The 17,691-nt window shown below is 39.2% G+C and overlaps 1 protein-coding gene across 4 annotated transcripts in view; it reads right to left on the reverse strand.

Moving 5' to 3' along the window:
* The window catches only part of DYM (dymeclin), a 226,709-nt gene that overhangs the window by 120,280 nt on the left and 88,738 nt on the right, over window positions 1-17,691 (reverse strand). For all 4 annotated transcript variants that reach the window (XM_074812049.1, XM_074812048.1, XM_074812051.1 and 1 more), the window contains 2 exons: window positions 15,391-15,569; window positions 9,462-9,587 (listed from right to left, as the gene is read on the reverse strand). In XM_074812049.1, coding sequence (XP_074668150.1) covers window positions 9,462-9,587; window positions 15,391-15,569 — 305 coding nt within the window. The remainder of the gene's footprint in view (window positions 1-9,461; window positions 9,588-15,390; window positions 15,570-17,691) is intronic.

A 17,691-nucleotide genomic window follows, 5' to 3' on the forward strand; every position in this document is an offset into this window, starting at 1 on the left:
GCTGAAAGTAAGAACACTGGTTGTACTCAACACACTCAGGTAACCCAGAGAAATGGCCAATCAACACACAGGTATTTAGATCTCATTATTTATTTGTTAAAGATGCAAAACGCTGCCTTATCTCATTAATGGTAATGGCAAAGGGTTACTTCGTTTCTCTGATAATCAGGTGTTTACTTTACAAACAATTGCACGCTGTGTTTTTAAATGATGTAGTCACTTGGTTGCTAATCACTAAAAGAGCACAGAACTGGAATCCAAAAAGGTCACCCCATATTTGTAGTTTCTGTAATAATAAATTTGTCATTTTAAATTCTGTATTTTATATATTTAAGGGGCTTAGTAATTATGGTCATGCACACCATTCAGCTCATCAAAGGCAGTATGTTAAGCAATCTTTTTCTCTTTGCCTATATTTGAGAAAGAAACAGGAGACCATGAGCTCTTTTACTTTTACAGTTTCTTCCATTCAGCCCAGAGCCTGGATCTGTGCAAACCATTCTGAATTATAGAATCATTTAGGTTGGAAAAGACCTTTAAGATAAGATCATTGAGTCCACCTGTTAACCCAGCACTGCCAAGTCCACCACTAAACCATGTCCCCAGATGTCACATCTACACAGCTTTAAAATAACCTCCAAGGACGGTGACTCCACCACTTCCCCAGGCAGCCTGTTCCAATGCTTGACAACCCTTTTGGTGAAGAAATTTTTCTTAATATTCAACCTAAACCTCCCCTGGAGCAACTTGAGGCTGTTTCCTTTTGTCCTATCACTTGTTACTTGGGAGAAGAGACCGACCCCTACCTCTCTGCACCCTCCTTTCAGGGAGTTGGAGAGGGCCATGAGGTCTCCCCTCAGCCTCCTCTTCTCCACACTAAACCCCCCCAGTTCCCTCAGCCGCTCCCCATCACACCTGTGCTCCAGACCCTGCACCAGCTCCGTTGCCCTTCTCTGGACACGCTCGAGTCATTCAATGGCCTTTTTGGAGTGAGGGGCCCTAAACTGAACCCACTCATCGAGGGGCGGCCTCACCAGTGCTGAGTCCAGAGGGACGATCCCTTCTCTAGTCCTGCTGGACACACTAGTTCTGACACAAGCCAGGATGCTTTTCATACAGCACAGTAGGCTATATAGGAGTCCTGTAAGAATATTAACAGCACAGTTGTCATCGGAGATGACAACCTGTCTTTAAATAGAACACATTTCTTCAGAGAGAAAATGAAAAGTTGTATTATAAAAAGAACACTTCAACCAGGAAGTTCTTATTCTCCCATTCTAATTATCTTCCTGATCTTCCTGTTTCTCTCCCATCAGTCTGCTTTGGTGTTGAATTTTCCCCATGCTCCCTGTAGTTGGATTTGGAATATCACCAATATAATCAGCCAACAGACCACCGTTGACCAATCCTTCCAAATATGAGTCACAGCAAGGCAGTTTGATGTATTTTACAGCATGCCTATTGCCGAATTTCTCTTCTGGTCAGCAGTCTTAATTTTTGCAGTAAGTTTAAGACACATACACAAAGCGCATGCCTCTCACAAAGTCCCATAAACTAAGCAAGTGATTTATATTGCAATCTGTGAAGTATCAAAGATCTTGCTGCTATGAGGACCCCCTGATAGGCACTCAAATATCGCAGTAAAGCAAGCTGTATTAGCATTGAGAATGGAGAGGTTGGGCTATAATTGTTTTATGCCATCTACTCTGAATACATACTCAAAAAGCCCTGTAATTCTGTTTAATTTTATCCATTAACTTTTGCCCTTAAAATCCCAAACGCACATCGCAGGCTCTCTTTGCTTTAAGGCTTTCTTTCCATTATCAGTTGGGATCAAGTCCTCCCTCCCTTCCACACCATGCTCCCACTTAGGCCTCTGAAAGCACTTTTATCAGCTACAAACACAAAGCAAAGTAAGGCCTATCCAATCAAAGTCAAATACATAGCACAATGACAATGAAGACCTTTGAGGAACACATCCAACAGTTCCTCCCTCAGAAAAATTTGCACTCATGACAGAACCATATGTGATTAATCAAGAAACGTTCAAAGCAGCAGAATTATAAGAAAAAAAAATTTTTTTAAAGGAAGCATTCTTAGAAGACTCCTCCTTTGGGCAGCAAAGCAGCCACCACCTTCACATCACTGATTTTCGTGGCTTCCAGTTTCCCTCAGCTGAGCTCTGCAATGGGTACTGTGGCTTTTCCCAGTATTTCTGATAGGAGTATTACTGGCAAAAATCAGGGTGTTATTTAACACAGGGCACTGGGGGATATTACATTTCCCTTAGTATTGTGTGGGCTCCTACTGTAAGTAATACTTAATAGTCAAGACATAATTACATGTACATTTTATCAAAACTCTTATTCAGTAGACTCTAAAGTAAAACCCCAGTGGAGAAAAAGAATCCTATGAAGCTTTTTCTAGACAAGGGTAATACTCTTAAGTGCTATCTTTAAAGTGCCTTTTTTTGGTGTATTTTTTTTTTCTAACATTTTTTAACATCTGAGGCTCTGCAAATTCCACGTGCATGTACATTCTTTCACTTATCTCCTACCCTCATTCTCAACTCTGTCTCTTGAAGCTTTTTCACAGTACAAGAGACATCTGAAATAGCATCCTAATTATGACTCAAACCCTCCTCCCTCACTTTATTCCTAGCATACCTGAAAGCCCCTCTTTCATTAAGTATTTCAGGGAAGATTTCATTTGCCTATGCTTGGTGGTTTTTTGGCGAACCTCCTAAAAAGGAGGAACCTCCTAAAAGGATTCTTATCCCTTTACACTTTGAAAATGCTGCATACAAAGGCCTAAGCAACAAGAAGTACATCCCAAACACCACTACAGACTAGATATTCTAAACTGGAAAAAAGATACACCCACTGAAGACATTTAGTAGGCTCAGGAAATTAATGTTGGTAGGTAAGCTGATGCAGTCTGAGTTCTGTACCACATATGAAGAGGCAAAATAAAAGTTCAGATCACGAAAATTAAAAAAAAGTATCTCCGTTATCACATGCTACCTAGTACCTGACATTTTGTCAGGACTCCTACTTCCCACAAGGGAGCTAAAGTGAAGCCAGTGACTATTAAGATACAGAGGGGAAAACCACTGTTTAGTAGCAGTGCAGTGCTGGCTAAGGTGACAAACATCCCCAGCAACTGGCTTAAGTGCAACAGTTTCTGGTAAACAGCTTTTGCTAAAAGGATAGAAAAATCAGAATACGGGGAAGAGGGAAAGACTTCAGAGGTATTTAAAGGAAGAATGGTCAAGGCTGAGGAACAAATAGGAAACATGAAATCACTACAAGAAAGGTTTCCACATATAGCAGGCTATGAGTGGATGTGGAAACAGGCATAATTTCTGGTTATAACAAGTAACTAATACTATTTTAAGACAAAGTGATGATGGTATAAATGAAAGCAAGTCATCCAAGGGGTTTCAGTAAACAAGGACAACTAGTCAGAATGAACAACATAGATGATTAACAGGAACAGACTCAAAGACAAAAATAGACTTTTTTTTTCACAAAACAGGCAACTGAAAAGTTAAAAAGCTGTTATCTGTGTAACTAATGGATTACACAGATGAACTTCACTGCAAGAAGATTTTCTGCTAGAGGAGAAGTTGATCATTCCAAGGCTGCTCAGCATAAACCTGTGGTCAGATATAGCAAGTTAGAGGGTTACTTCACAACTGCAAAATGCTAAAATAAGTGCAGACAGTCACTTTGGTTGCAATTAATTGCTTGTGATTATTTAAAAACAGCTTATTTATGACCATGTGAACACATCTGTTTTCAAGAGCAGATTTTATATAAAGAAATAAATGAACCCCTTTGACAACAAAAAAATCTCTCAAGCTGAGCAACTGAACCTTCCAGAAGAAAAATATACTGTTATTTGAAGAATCAGTTATGACCATTAAGTAATGGTTACAGTCTGTAATACATGAATATAACAGGGATAAGTTGTGGTTCCAGATTTCACTTCCTGACTTATGAATGCTTAGATTTTTGAAAACTTAACATACTCTTAAAACAAAATACAATTACGAAAACGGGTAGTATAAAATACTATTTGTTTTGACATGACGCGCAATGTAAATTCAAACCAATTGTACATAAAGGTTCATATTCCCAGATGCTTATTGAAAAGAAAGAATTTCACTCAATTTGCTCTAAAATGATACCCAAGGTTTGGGTTTTTTTTCCCCCGAGACAAGATACTTACTTACCCCAACAAAAAAGATCAACTTACTGATTAAATCTCTAATAAGCTATTTCTTATAGTCTCTCATTTATGAGTGAAACAGGAAAGCAACCTCTTTCACAAATAAAAGTAGGCCCATGTTTCCTCCCATGTCATTTAGTGATATTTTGTGGGCACATCCCTGTACTTTACCAACCAAAGTGGAAATTCCTTGATTCACACTATGATGGAACCCAGGAATCTCGGTCCCATCATGTACTCTCTCAAAAAGGGCCTCCCCACAGGACAAGAGGAATGGGACTGGAACAAGTTAAACAACCTCAAGTAGAACCTTGAGCCCTCCAAGAACTCCAAACACATCTTTCTTACCCCCTACGGCTCCATGTGCTATGCACAAGCCATCACTCTTCCTGTTTTCCCTCCCTGTAGCTCATTCCCAGCTCCCTGCCATTCCAGATGCCATTCGTCCTCAGATCTTTCTCTTACCAGCTTCTACTTCCCCCACCTACACCTTGCCTACTCCAGTCTCTCATCAAAAATAAGTCTGACTTCACCTTCTCCAGCATTTTGCCACTGTTCCCATCCTGCCTCTTTTCTCATTTCTTTGCTCAGCCATCCCAAATCTTACCTGTTTCTTGTTTGATTCATCTCCCTCTCCCCCATTACACCCATCCCATGTTCCTTGTGCAGCCAGCCACAGACCCTTTCCAATTGCTCATAACCATTGCCACATCAGGCTCCTGTTCCTATACACCTTCTTCAGACGTGTAGATGTGATGCTTAGGGACATGGTTTAGTGATGGACTTGGCAGTGTGAGGTTTGCAGTTGGTCTCAATGATCTTAAAGGCCTTTCCCGACCAAAATGATTCCATGTGGCTTCAACCACTGCCAAGCAGGGAGCACAGACCCATCCCACAGGAGCTGGAAGCAGCACTTACACAACCTTCAGCTTGTCCCTGTGTATCTCCTGGGCAGGGTCGGATACAAAGAGCCCAGCTAGCTCTGGCAGCAGCAAAATGCGAATATTCAGTCACCAAAGACATCAGGCCACCCCCAGTTATGTATCTGCTGGGCAGATGGAAACAGACTGCTCCCCTTCCCCTGGAGATTTATAATTTGGTCAAATTTAGTCTGATTATCAGCAGCAGAGCCCTAGCACAAAGACCACCTGTCAAATTTCAAATTCCTAATGCAAAACATGAAGTTACCAGAGCTTGCTAAAGAACACACTGACAGTTGTAACCATGGACAAGACATGTTCATGCCTTAGCCTCACTCCAGAAATGGCCAGTGGTTCTCACTGAAACTTTAAAAACATCAACCCTCGAAAATTACATTCACTGAGACCACTATGCCTTGTAATAGTCCACTACTCTTAAAAAAACCCACCCAAAATTCAAAGTTAAAAAGTTACATACTGGCCCCTGTCACCTCTACTCTCTCCACTCCCCCATACTGAAGAAAGTAACCATAGCAGGTAGGTAATGAAATACCTATTTAAAAACCAACAGCAACCACCACCATCTTGCACATGGTTTTGGGCTTCAGAAGCATGAAACATCAGAGTATCTTAAATTTCAAAATCATCTACCTGAAATAAGTGCCACAATTTGAGCCATAATTGGTTTGCAGATAATATTAGAAAGGGAAAAAAGAAAAACAAAAAGCTCAGACCTGGGGTGGTCTTGCAAGAATAATTAAGGGGAAAAAAAAAAAAAACAGAGGTTTTGATTAATTACTCTTTTTAACAACAGGATCCTGGACACCTACAACTCAGGGTGCAAGAACTGCAGATGGAAAGCACAGGAACTCAGTTCTATATATACTGACCACTGAAATTCTCAGTTTCCCATAACTCTGCTTGTGAGCCACCTCTTAACACAATAAAAATAAACACAGTTAAATTGTGATTTACAGTCTATTTACTACAGCATAAAGTACTACAGTAGTACTACAGGTTACTGCTACATAAAGTATATGATGTTATTTTGACATCTGATGTCATTTTACTTACAGTTTCATAAATCAGAGAAGAAAAACCACCAATACATGTCCCCTTTAGGGAATTCCTGAATTTTCTCGTTTACTCTGTTGTTATTATTATTATTATTAGTGAAAGAAATTGAGCTCTACGTGGTTACAGGGACCTAACTGCATTAAGCCAATTGCAGAAACAGGACCTATGGTTTTGATCATATTTTCCGGGCAGTTAAGACCACATTCATTTTAAACAAAAAATACTTCAGCAGTCAAAAAGAGTTTCTGTGGTTTCCTGAGCTCTTTACCAGTCGGTATAATCACAAGATTTATAAAACTGTGCTTACTAAAATTAATCTTAAAAATCAATAAATAAATGTGGGTTAAATACCACAAAGGAAAACAGCCCATAAATGGACTGTACAGTCATGCTTCTTATAAGACCTGTACACAGGATACACAGCAGCAGAGAGGAAAACAGGTTCATCTAAAATACATCAAATCTTTTTTTCTTCATACTTTACCCAAGTGATGGGGAAGAAAAAAATCCTTCTGTAATTGCTAACATTTGATAAATATTTGCAGTGAACAAGAGTTTCATTCCAGTCATGTAACCGACGCTAGATCTTCACATTTTACAGAAATACCTATACAGCTTTCCTGACTCCCTTCATTTTGCTGCCCTATAATACCCTCACAGCCTTTAGGAGATGTCGAGTTAATATTTGAGAAAGTATGAGACTGATTTTTTATTTTATACTGTAGTTTTTGAATAGTAACTTGGTTATTCATACCTGGAAATATCCATTTAAATAATTCAGAAAGATAGGTGAGGGGAAGTGATTTATTAGCATGATTTGGAATCCTCTTTCCACAAAGTGGGAAGCTTAACTACACTTATTCCCCGTCATGGGATCTGTAGGAACCCACTACCCATATACCCATTTCCCAACAGTTCACAAACTAAGATATGATACTCACATCTGTATTTCGACACCCACATCCCTCACTAAAGTTCAGGAATGGCATAGATCACATAGATCAAGAATGTAACTGGTTTTTTAAAGTGCAACATAATGTGTTTTTTCTATAAATAAGGAATCCTTTCTACAAGGAATGCTTAGGAGTTGGTATCACAGTCATTAACACTCTTGTCTGTATCACAGTTTATTTAGGTGACTTTTGGAGTGCACAGTTTAAGATTTGAACAAGGAGAGCCCTCCTCTTTCTCCTTCACTGCATCCAATCCAGCCACCTAACACCAAGATTAAGAGCAAGGAAGGGGCAAGAAAGAGATTTCAAATTCAATAAGCTAAGCACTGCAAGGGCGGAAAAGCATTCTGCTTTGCATCCAGGTTTGCTCTCTCCTTCAGCATGAAGCATGCCCCATTCATCAAAGAATGAAGAAAAGAGTAAGAGGAAGAATAGTAAGGAATAGAAGAGCACAGGAGGAAGAATTAAGGTTATTCCATATCTACCCTCTGCAGTGTCGCAGCCTTCCATTGGATTTTGATGGCAAAAATTTTTTATTTTCACAGTTTTTTCTGCAGTAGGGCTGACAGGAGAAATTCACATGGACAGGCCTGCAGGCTCAGGCACTTCACAGCCATCTCCCACTATCTAGCTAAGAATCAAAACTAGCAAAACTCTGGCTACATAACTCTATTGATGAATGGATGCTTCTCACCAGACACTATGGAGTGGGAAAACACAACCACAGAGTAAAAGAAAGAAGCAGTTAGTGAGAATCTGAAGGTAAATGAAAGATTAAACTGAGAAGAAAGTAGAAGCAGCAAAGGCAGGACTGAAAAAATCAGTGCAGGGTGAAAGGAACAAGGTGGGGGTTGATTTTGTTTTTATTAGAATGGAAGTATCAAATCAATATCAACATTGCACAGAAAACACTACAACTATATTGGCAGGTTTAGCTGCAAAGGCAAGAATAAACTGGACAAGAAAACTTGATTTATGTTTTCATTCCACAGCTGGATCCTCATTAACAATTTTAGGGAAATCTTCCACTTTTACTTATTCAGTAAGGAATTTATTGAAAGACCATGTGTAAAGCCTTTAAAATGAATGAAAAATGGAGGAAGAGACTGAGGCAGGAGAGAAAACTTGTCTGCTGTACTCTAACCCTCAACAAGCTTGATTTATGGAAGAAGTTAAATGACTTAGTGATACGGAATCCAAAAATACACATCACACACGTACATGTACAGTTCATATGTACAGGTTCAAGGCACACAAAGCTGAGGTGGAAGAAAGCTTCAGTCATCTGCACGGTTACTATAGGTGCTCCTCCTAAAAGCTGCTTCCTAAAAGGTACTCCCAGGAAACTGCATATAAACATCATCTCTTCTTGCTTTCTACATACAGAGCTACAGGAAATAATCTGAAATTTCAGAGAGTAAATACTCTTAAGTCTCTACCACTTGGCACCAAGAAAAAAAATGCCAGTTCCCTCCAAAACAGGCTGGAAATTTACCTGGCAGAAGAGTTTCTGTTTAGATACCTTGAAACTTGCTTCCAGCTTTTTGCATTTCATTAATTTCACATAACCTCAAAGGAAAGTTTCCATGTCCCAGTCAAAAAACTAAATAAAATCAGTACACACATCTTCTGCACTATCAGAGCTTTAGAAGCTAGGAAACTAGAGTATAATTGCCCAAGGTATTCTCCAGCACAGATGGTCAAGGTCCATCAAACCTATTAAAATTTTGGATCGTATTATACGGACAACATAAAATAGATATTAATCTAGCGGAAAGACAGAAGAAGAAACGCCAAGTAAGGAAGTAACATTCAGTCTGGAAAATAAAACTCCAACTACAAGTTGCATCAGCTGCATCAAATCGGTTAAGCAAAGTTTTTCAAGAGAAATAAAAAAGGTTTTCTGTTTTTTCTTCTCTCTTCTAGCCCCTTCACTTCCATGGCAAACATTCAGCATCTTCAAGGCAGTCTGCCGGACTATTACTACATTAATTTGTAACAGGAAACAACAAAAAAAAAAAAGACAGAAAAAGAGGTATATGCAGCATCTCCTCTACAAGAGGGAGCGTGTTTGTTCACTGCACTTGGGAGAGTTTTGAAATTACTCTTCTAACTTCAGATTACTAGTCCTTACAAAAGAAATACGTACATGCCATCAAATTTGGATGAACACATACAGCCTCTGCTGAAGAAACAGATATACAGATGTGTCTTTCTAAAAATAAACATTTAAACGATTTTTAGAGCTGAAGAATTATTTACCAAAACAACAACTCACCACTTCATGAATGGATCTGTTGAAGCCATCATCCTCTGTAAGGATCAGCAAAATGATAAGAGCCATGTAAACATGGTGTGAATTCCTTTCTTCAACATGATACAGAATTTCAAGAATTGGCAGAACCTTTAGGGAAGGAAAAACGTGTGTATTAGTTTAGTCTTCAAATACCTCAGACAATAAACAGAGGAGACTCTAAACCTCCCGTGTACCACCCTGCCCTTAACAATATCATAGCAATTCCTCCCTCTTGGAATAACCACCCCTAAATAGTGACGTACAGTGTTCAAACACCTTCCATCTGTTTTATTCTGTCACCACAAGAGAGTCCAAACAAATTCTTTCTTGTGGTCAGACATGGAATTTCAATTCCTAATAAATGAGATTTCCAGCCATACCAGTTACCATAGGCTATGAAAGCTTTAGTCCCCCTCTAGACTATGGGAAAATAAAATTGTTAGACAAGATTTTCACACATTCAAACAGGAAAACAATCGTTTCTAACCATTTGTGCGAGCACAAGACTGGTCTAAAAGGACTGTCCTCATCAAATATAGCCAGGCATACTGGAGCTGAGGTGCAGAGAGGCATTTTGAGACCTGAAACTCAAATCCCATTTTAGTGTGTGGAGATAATCCCAGAAAAGAACCAGTTTGGGTTGGGTTAAGACTAGAAAAGGCCTGTTTTTCCAATTCTAGATAATATGCAGCCAAAGAGAACTGACATTATGATGAGAGTTCAGCCCAAGGTCTTGCAACATTTCCACCAGGATGAACAGCTTAAGCCAAAGCCTTGCAATAATAATGAAAATGAGATTTCATTGCAACAGCAAGCATACCTGAATGCTAGTCTAAAGTTAATCCAGATGCAAACGTTGTCCCTCTACCAACTGAAAATTAGCTTTCCACTGGCTCAGTAAAACGTGGCTTCCCCGGGATGCAGAAATAGGCCTAAAACGCAAAACACCCTGGAAAAAGGAACTGGAGAAAACTCTCAATTCCAAGATAGCGGGTGAGATGCAGAATTCGTTCCAAGAAGCTTCTAGACACCTAAAGACTTGCTGTTTTTCAAAACAGGCTGAGTGCAGCAGGATGAATCATGTGAAACCTATTCTGGTGAGCAGCCAGGACACTGAGTGCTTCACAAGCCTCTGAAGTTACCAGAATGTTCTCTTACAATCAACCAGTCCCAAAACAGTTGGAACATATTAAAGCACACAACAGTTTCTATTAAAACAAATGAGATTGATCTAAATGCTGCAGGCCACAAAACCTTTTGACAGATGCTTTGGCCAGGGTCAAGACAACACCACATCAAAAGCAGAGGGAAAAAACATTTACACATTGCAAACATCCGTCCTTTACGATTTCAAAGGATCCTCCACAAACCTCTCTCTCCAGTTGAAACTGGAGTCAATGTCTTTGTGTTTTGTGAACATAGACCACTGCGTTTTGAGAGTAAAGACCAGGTTTTACTTAGAATATCTACTTAGAATATAGCAAAAAAACATTAGTTCTTTTCCTTGAATGGGGGAAAAGGGAGACAAACATCACTGCATTAGTCCACTGCTCAAATTATTTCCATTTACAGTATTTATAATGCACGTAGCTTTGCAATGCGTAAGCTCAAAGAAATTTCCAAGTCCAAGCATTATGGTAAGCTGCATATAGCAGGAAGCAATATAAAACTACCAAAGAATTGCATTTATTTACAACTTCAGTTTGCAGGGAGAACAACAAAAGCCTTTCTGAAAGCAACCAGTGGAAAAACTTCTAGTTTTTAAGACAGCAACCAAATACCCATATATTCCTTCAGAATAGCCCAACACATCTCCTCTGTCTATGCACTTTAATATTAGGTCAAACTGTAGCTGAAAAAGTGCATTCATGTTCCTTAAGTGCTCGAAGTCCTAAAAGCATGTTGCTACAAACTACACTAGAAAAGGGTACCTTGATTCTGACATTGAGACATTATAGACATTTCCCTATAAGATGATATGTGAAAGTACTCTTACTAATATTTCATACTAGCTACTGAAATCAGTCTCGCTCTGAAAAGTGATTTGGCTCTCTAGATCACAGCATTCAGTCTTCCTGCCTCAAATCCATCTTGAAAGCTTTTGAAACCTCTTCTTCCCACCTCCACTCCCCCTAGCCACGCTTTCCTTTCCACCCCTCTTCCAGCCTTCTTGCTATTTACATGGAAAGCTATATCTCTACATGGAGATCAAACTCAAGGAAGTGAATGGCAACTTAAATCTCTCTATCTGCCATTTCTAGATGAAAACAGAATCAATTCATATAGTTTCTATGACCCTTCCTCCTCCAAACACTTTTTCCTTCATATACTGATTGCTGATGTACACACACCTTTAGGACAAGTATTACTGTTCTCAGAAGAAAAACAATTTGACAAGGCACTAAAAAAAAAGGTACAATATATGATTAAATTAAAAGTTTAATTATACTAAAATTTATTTAAATTGTAACCAAAACGCATTTCTACATTTTATATTACGCACATACATTAAAACTTTTATATTACACACATCCATTAAAACTTTTATATCTACCTTCTTGCACAATGGCACTGTCCAGCCATGTACTGAGAAGACAACCACTTCTTTTGGTATTGCTGGCCCTTTTATTCATAGTCATTAAACTATCATTACTGGACTACTACTAATACTCCTCCACCAGGAGCAGCTTTTAACTGGCAAGACACATCCACCATTAAAAAGTTACTTTTAATCCCCAAAACAAGATAAAAACAGATACTGAAAATTGCAGGTGCTATATTCAGACCAAGGTCAGGAACAGTCTCCCCAGCAGTGTTCTAAAATAGCTTGTCTTTAGTATATAACAAAATACAAGACCGCCTAGCCACACCAGTAACCTGCTTAAGCCGAATATATACCACAGGAAAAATATTGCTGTACCATCAGTTGATAAAAATACATCATCGTATACATTATTTCAGTCCAGTCACGTTGAGCAGCAACAAAATGTACAGCATACAATTCTGTACAGCTCAGCAGCCAAAGCAAACACATTCAGTAGAAATAGCTTATTTCTTATAAGCAGATATCTCACTGGCATTTTTACCTGCAATGTGGGTGCTAACTGCTCTTACAAACAGAAAAAGGCTTAACATTTTCCCATCTACAGACCACAACACTATGCTTATGAAAAAACTTGTTAACTGACCCCTGTTTTACCAGTCCCACCACTTCCTGGAGAATCCTTGCAAATACTTGCAGTAAGACAGCCAAATTCCAGATGTGAACATCCCTAATGTCATCAGACATTTAACGCAATTATTTTATAAAATTATAGAAAGTGACATGCTGTAAGTTATGGAAGACACACAAACATCCTATTCATTCTGCCAAGCAGACTTACTGTAAGAGCAAAAAAGATGCACTGCCTTATGAATGGTAAAGCATTATAAAGCAGAACAGAAGATGAAGGTATTTATAACTGACTGAGGTAGATTCATACACAAATTAGGAAGCAAGCTGAGACATTATCTATTATAACAGTTAAGAAAAATATACTGAATCAAATTAAACTTAAATCATGAAAGAGCAAAGACACATTTCAAAAACCCCTAGGAAATGTTGTAGAACATCTGCTAGTGATGCTTCCTGGGCACCAAAATGGAGAAGAATTAAAATATGGGAGAGCACCACAAATGTGATGCACTGAGTGGAGTGAAACAGGAACAACCTGCAAAACCCCTAGAAGTTTTAAGATGAGTTCTCAGCTGACTGCCGATGTGATCTCTCATATAGCACAGACCTTTATACTTCACCTGTATGAAGAGGCCACTGACTTAACACCATATTCCTCCAAAAGTCATCCACCCTCAAAGTTATCTATAGAGAGCACTGCTTTGCCTCTGAATTAATTACCTTAACCATTTTGCTCCCGTACCTCTAAGTTGTGGGATTCAACCTCCAGGCTTTAGCTCTGATTGCATCTCTCTCTGCAAGTGGAAAGTCCTTTCTGTTCAAGGCTTTCCCCTTGTGAAGGCACGTACGCATCCCGACGCTTCTCAAGCTCTTTTCTGACCAACTGACAGCTAAGTTAGCTTTCTACACCTCTCACAGTTTTATTGTTAATTTTAAAGGAAAAAAAAAAAGTTTCTCCACACTCCATTTTTCAATAGCCTGTAAATATTTAATGAAGTATGGTAGTACACCATCAGAATAGTATGCAGTGTGTTAGCACCACTCTTACAGTTGCCATATAGGGAAGGAAATAACCAGATCCATTACTGCTGCCCCTTTGTCTCATTTACAAGCCCAAGAATGAATTAGTCTTTTTTTCACCACAGGGTTGTAATTGAGAGATCATAATTTCTTTGTCCAGCAACCTCCTACCCCCAATCCTTTCTGTGTCAGCCTGCCTTACTAAGCAATTAAAACTGCTCTTCTCAGTTGGCCACTGCTCATTCTTACCTACTAGCCTGCTAAAAACAAAAGGATTGGACAAAGATGTCAGTAATGTGTCAGCAGTGATCACAAAAAGCACAAAGTATTCATGAAGAGCAAAATAAGATCAGTTTCAAATTCTAGTATTAAAACAAATAAATCAAACATGCTGCTGACTTTTCAGTGATGCTCTTCTCAATTTTCTCAGCTTTTCCTACAAAGTATTTAATGTTGCTGACTATTTCTCTGATTCTGCAATTTTCTGATTTTTTTTTTTTTTTTGACGGGGAGGAAAGATAGGTGGTAATATATGAAAATATCCCACATTGCAGACCATCTGAGTACCTGCATCTGGAGTTGTTTTGACACATGCACCTCATGGTTTTTCTAGAAGTTTCACAATATATCAGACATCATCATTATAAAACAATGCACATACCTAACCTTTATTTCTCTAAAGTAAATTGATATGGTTAACAGCTGTGAAACATGTCATATCACATACTAACAGCCCAGAAAATTAAACATGACCATCTGTTCACAGAATTCACGCAGAATGACTCAGACCTCACCTGAAGCGGACTACACAGGAGTTCAGTCTTGAATCAATTCAATACCAACCATCTCACCCAAGTTTGCCAACAGTGGTGTCTATCAACTCTGATTTTAGCAATACATCTGCTAGAACTTGGACCAAGACCAAACTCATTCCATATCTGCCATCAAACAGGCAAGGGATCTAATTATCTGGCAAGATTTCAAATATTAAAATGGAAAGGGTTCTCTATTCCGTTACCAATTCCCCTAGACAGCCATTATCTTATTAAAAGGAATGCTTTTTAATAAGTAAGATTTGTTAAAGTGGTTTGTGACATTCCTAAATGTAGTGGGGAGCATAAGCTAATTTATAACCTACAAAAACTGTACCAGGTGTCTGTTGTATCAGCTATTAACCACAATCCTATTTAAAGCAACTAAAAAGTCACTACAGTTGCGTTTCTATAAAATCTGTCAGCGGCTCCTTGAGGACATTCAGCCTCAGGTCAACCCTGTATAACATTCGGCATATTAGTCAAGTTACAGCTCATTTTGTTAACTATTATCCCTGTACACACAGAGTAAGCTTGTGGAACTTTTGTGCCTAAATATCTAAAAAAGAAAAATAAAATAATGCATAGAATGATACCTCCTACCAGTTTGCTTACACCATGCCCACAGGTCAGCAGGTTTGACCTGGATCAGACTAATAGTGGCACTGAGAAAGAAGGAATCACAGACAACCTGGTAGTTTTACCAGTACCTTTACTTTTACTGCAGTGACATGTTTAGCATCATACTCCTGAGATGACATAATAAAAATGAGTAAGTGAACTAGAACTGGTGAGTAAGAAAGCCAGAACTGCCCCCACCACTGAACAGGGGACACTAGCAGTTGGTGACACCCAAGCTTCCAGGACCACCCCTTCATGATAAGGCAAGCAGAACATTACTTACAAGATTTTCTATGTCTGTTCGTGCCAAAACATACGTCCGTACGTTGCCATTTTGGTGGAGAAGCATGTATAAAAGAAGAGTCGCTTGATCAGATTTCTGCTGCTCACACAAAGCTGTGTATAAACTGTTAAAATTAATCTGGAAAGCATGTGGATTTGATGATGAAAAAGCAGTGCTATCTGAAATAAAGAAATAAAAAAAAAAATCTTTAACAAATACGTTTACCATCCAGCTATTTGTTAACTTCATACAAATCTCTTGGTGAAATATTTCATATGGACACCACAGTAAGGAGGGAATAAAAATCATCCGTGACTCTTATCACTGAGCACTGACCACTAAGGTCATAAACCTTAGTAGGGTCTCATGAAGATTCAGCTGTGCCCAAAAGTTGAGGTTGTCCTCCGATATGAGCTTCAGTAAGACCCCTGTATCTGCACAAGACACTCATCTTTTTTCATAAAGCTATTCCAGTTCATCCAAATAGCTTCCACTGCAGAGAGAAAACCAATCCCAGGAGCTGCTGCAAGGAGGGCAGCTACAGCATCTTCTCTGGATCCAATGTATGGATGATTCACGTTTCCAAACCCTGCACCCCAAGCTCCAGGTTTAGTTCACTGGCATCAAGGTGGAGTATCTCCCATCCACTTCTCGGCATGAAGGGCAGATGCGCATGGGTCAAGACTATCAGTGTATTTTCAGTGAAACACAGGTATTGTTGGGACTTTAAAGATGCATGTGTGGTGGGGAGTTTAGTGGGTTAAACTGATTTAAAACACCACGTCACATAGTCTAACATCCCTCAAAGTAAGAGCAGTTTGTTCATGTTCACAATATCATCTGTGCCAGAGCTGGAAGTGAGAATAAACCAGATTTCTCTTCACAGAACTTTTTCACAAGAAGCTTTACCAGTTTCAACAAAAACATCCATCAGCACAGATCTCTAACATCTAGGAATTTCCAGTGGAAATGGAAAAAGCCAGTGTGACAGTTGATGCATTCATACTCATGTCAAAGCCAGACTCACGTTCTTATTCAGCCTCCCAATCTTCCCAAGTCAGAGATTTTGCCTTTGCTTTCTTCACAGAAGAACCCTTTGAGAGTACAAGGTTTTGTTCCAGTGCAGAGCAGGTACATTTCTCAACTCTTAAACAGCTTCACAAAAAATTGTATAAAGTATTTTCCTGTCAAGCTCTGTTCAAAAACATCCAACCAAAACATGGATCTTTTGTGATGATACATGAAGTAGGACAAGTCTGCCTTTTTGGGCTGATTTATTTTAGCATCCTGGCAACTGAATACAAAGGCTATCTTTTGTGAGCACATAAGTAAGCTATGCATATGGAAAAAATCCTGCAATTTCATGGCAAGATGATATTCTGGGAACAATAGCAGTTTGGATACTCAAGTATACTAAAGGTCTGGACCTAAAATTTCTGTATTACTATAAACAAGATGTCCAAAGTTGAAGAATTTAACTAAAATTCCTCCGTTCCCACAATAACAGACTACAGATTTCTGAATTGTTTATCATTTATTAAAAATGCATTAACTTAGGAAAGCTGTGCCGTATAAAACAGCGTGACAGTACTACTACTACTCCTGCACAGTGATCTGTGGACAGAAGGGATTTTAAGGAAATGAAGAAAAGACTCAGAAGAATAAGGGAAAAGAACAATGAAAATTTCAAAACCTGCTGTTTTAGAAGCCATTTTGCAGCCAACTGTATTACGATAGCCAGCATAATAGGCAGCAACTATTGCACTTCATCCAAATCTTCCTTCTTCCTCAAATACTGAAAGATTCCTCAGATACTGTAGACTGGATGACCACAGCAAACAGTGAGAACGGAGTCACCACACATGTGCCCATAGGCAGCAACCGTGAGCCAACACAAATTTGTCTCTTCAATGAATACTCCCATGATTTCTTACCAAACTTTTCCACTCTTCTGGAGAAATCTCTATACTGGTAGGGGCTGATCACACAAACACTCCCTACACTCAACTGGGATGTGAGTCTCTCACTTTCCCCTTTCTTTTTAGTCTATATTCTTAGCAAAGTTTCTAAATAGCTTTCAGCATGGACGAATGTGGTAGTTGTCACTTATTTTGAACATTTCCATCGTCTTTGGAAGGAAAAAGTGCTTGGAAGACCTGCGGGAGCCCCACAGGAGCCCTGGCTCCCACTGGGTTGCTGGGGGCCCGGTGGAGACGGTGTGCCGAGGAGCTGCTGCTTCTCTTGGCCTGGGCGAGGGGCGACGGCTCCAGTCATTCAGCTGAACTCAGCAGGAGGCCCTGG

Source organism: Strix aluco, chromosome Z, assembly GCF_031877795.1.
Source record: "Strix aluco isolate bStrAlu1 chromosome Z, bStrAlu1.hap1, whole genome shotgun sequence".
Taxonomy (NCBI): Eukaryota; Metazoa; Chordata; class Aves; order Strigiformes; family Strigidae; genus Strix; species Strix aluco.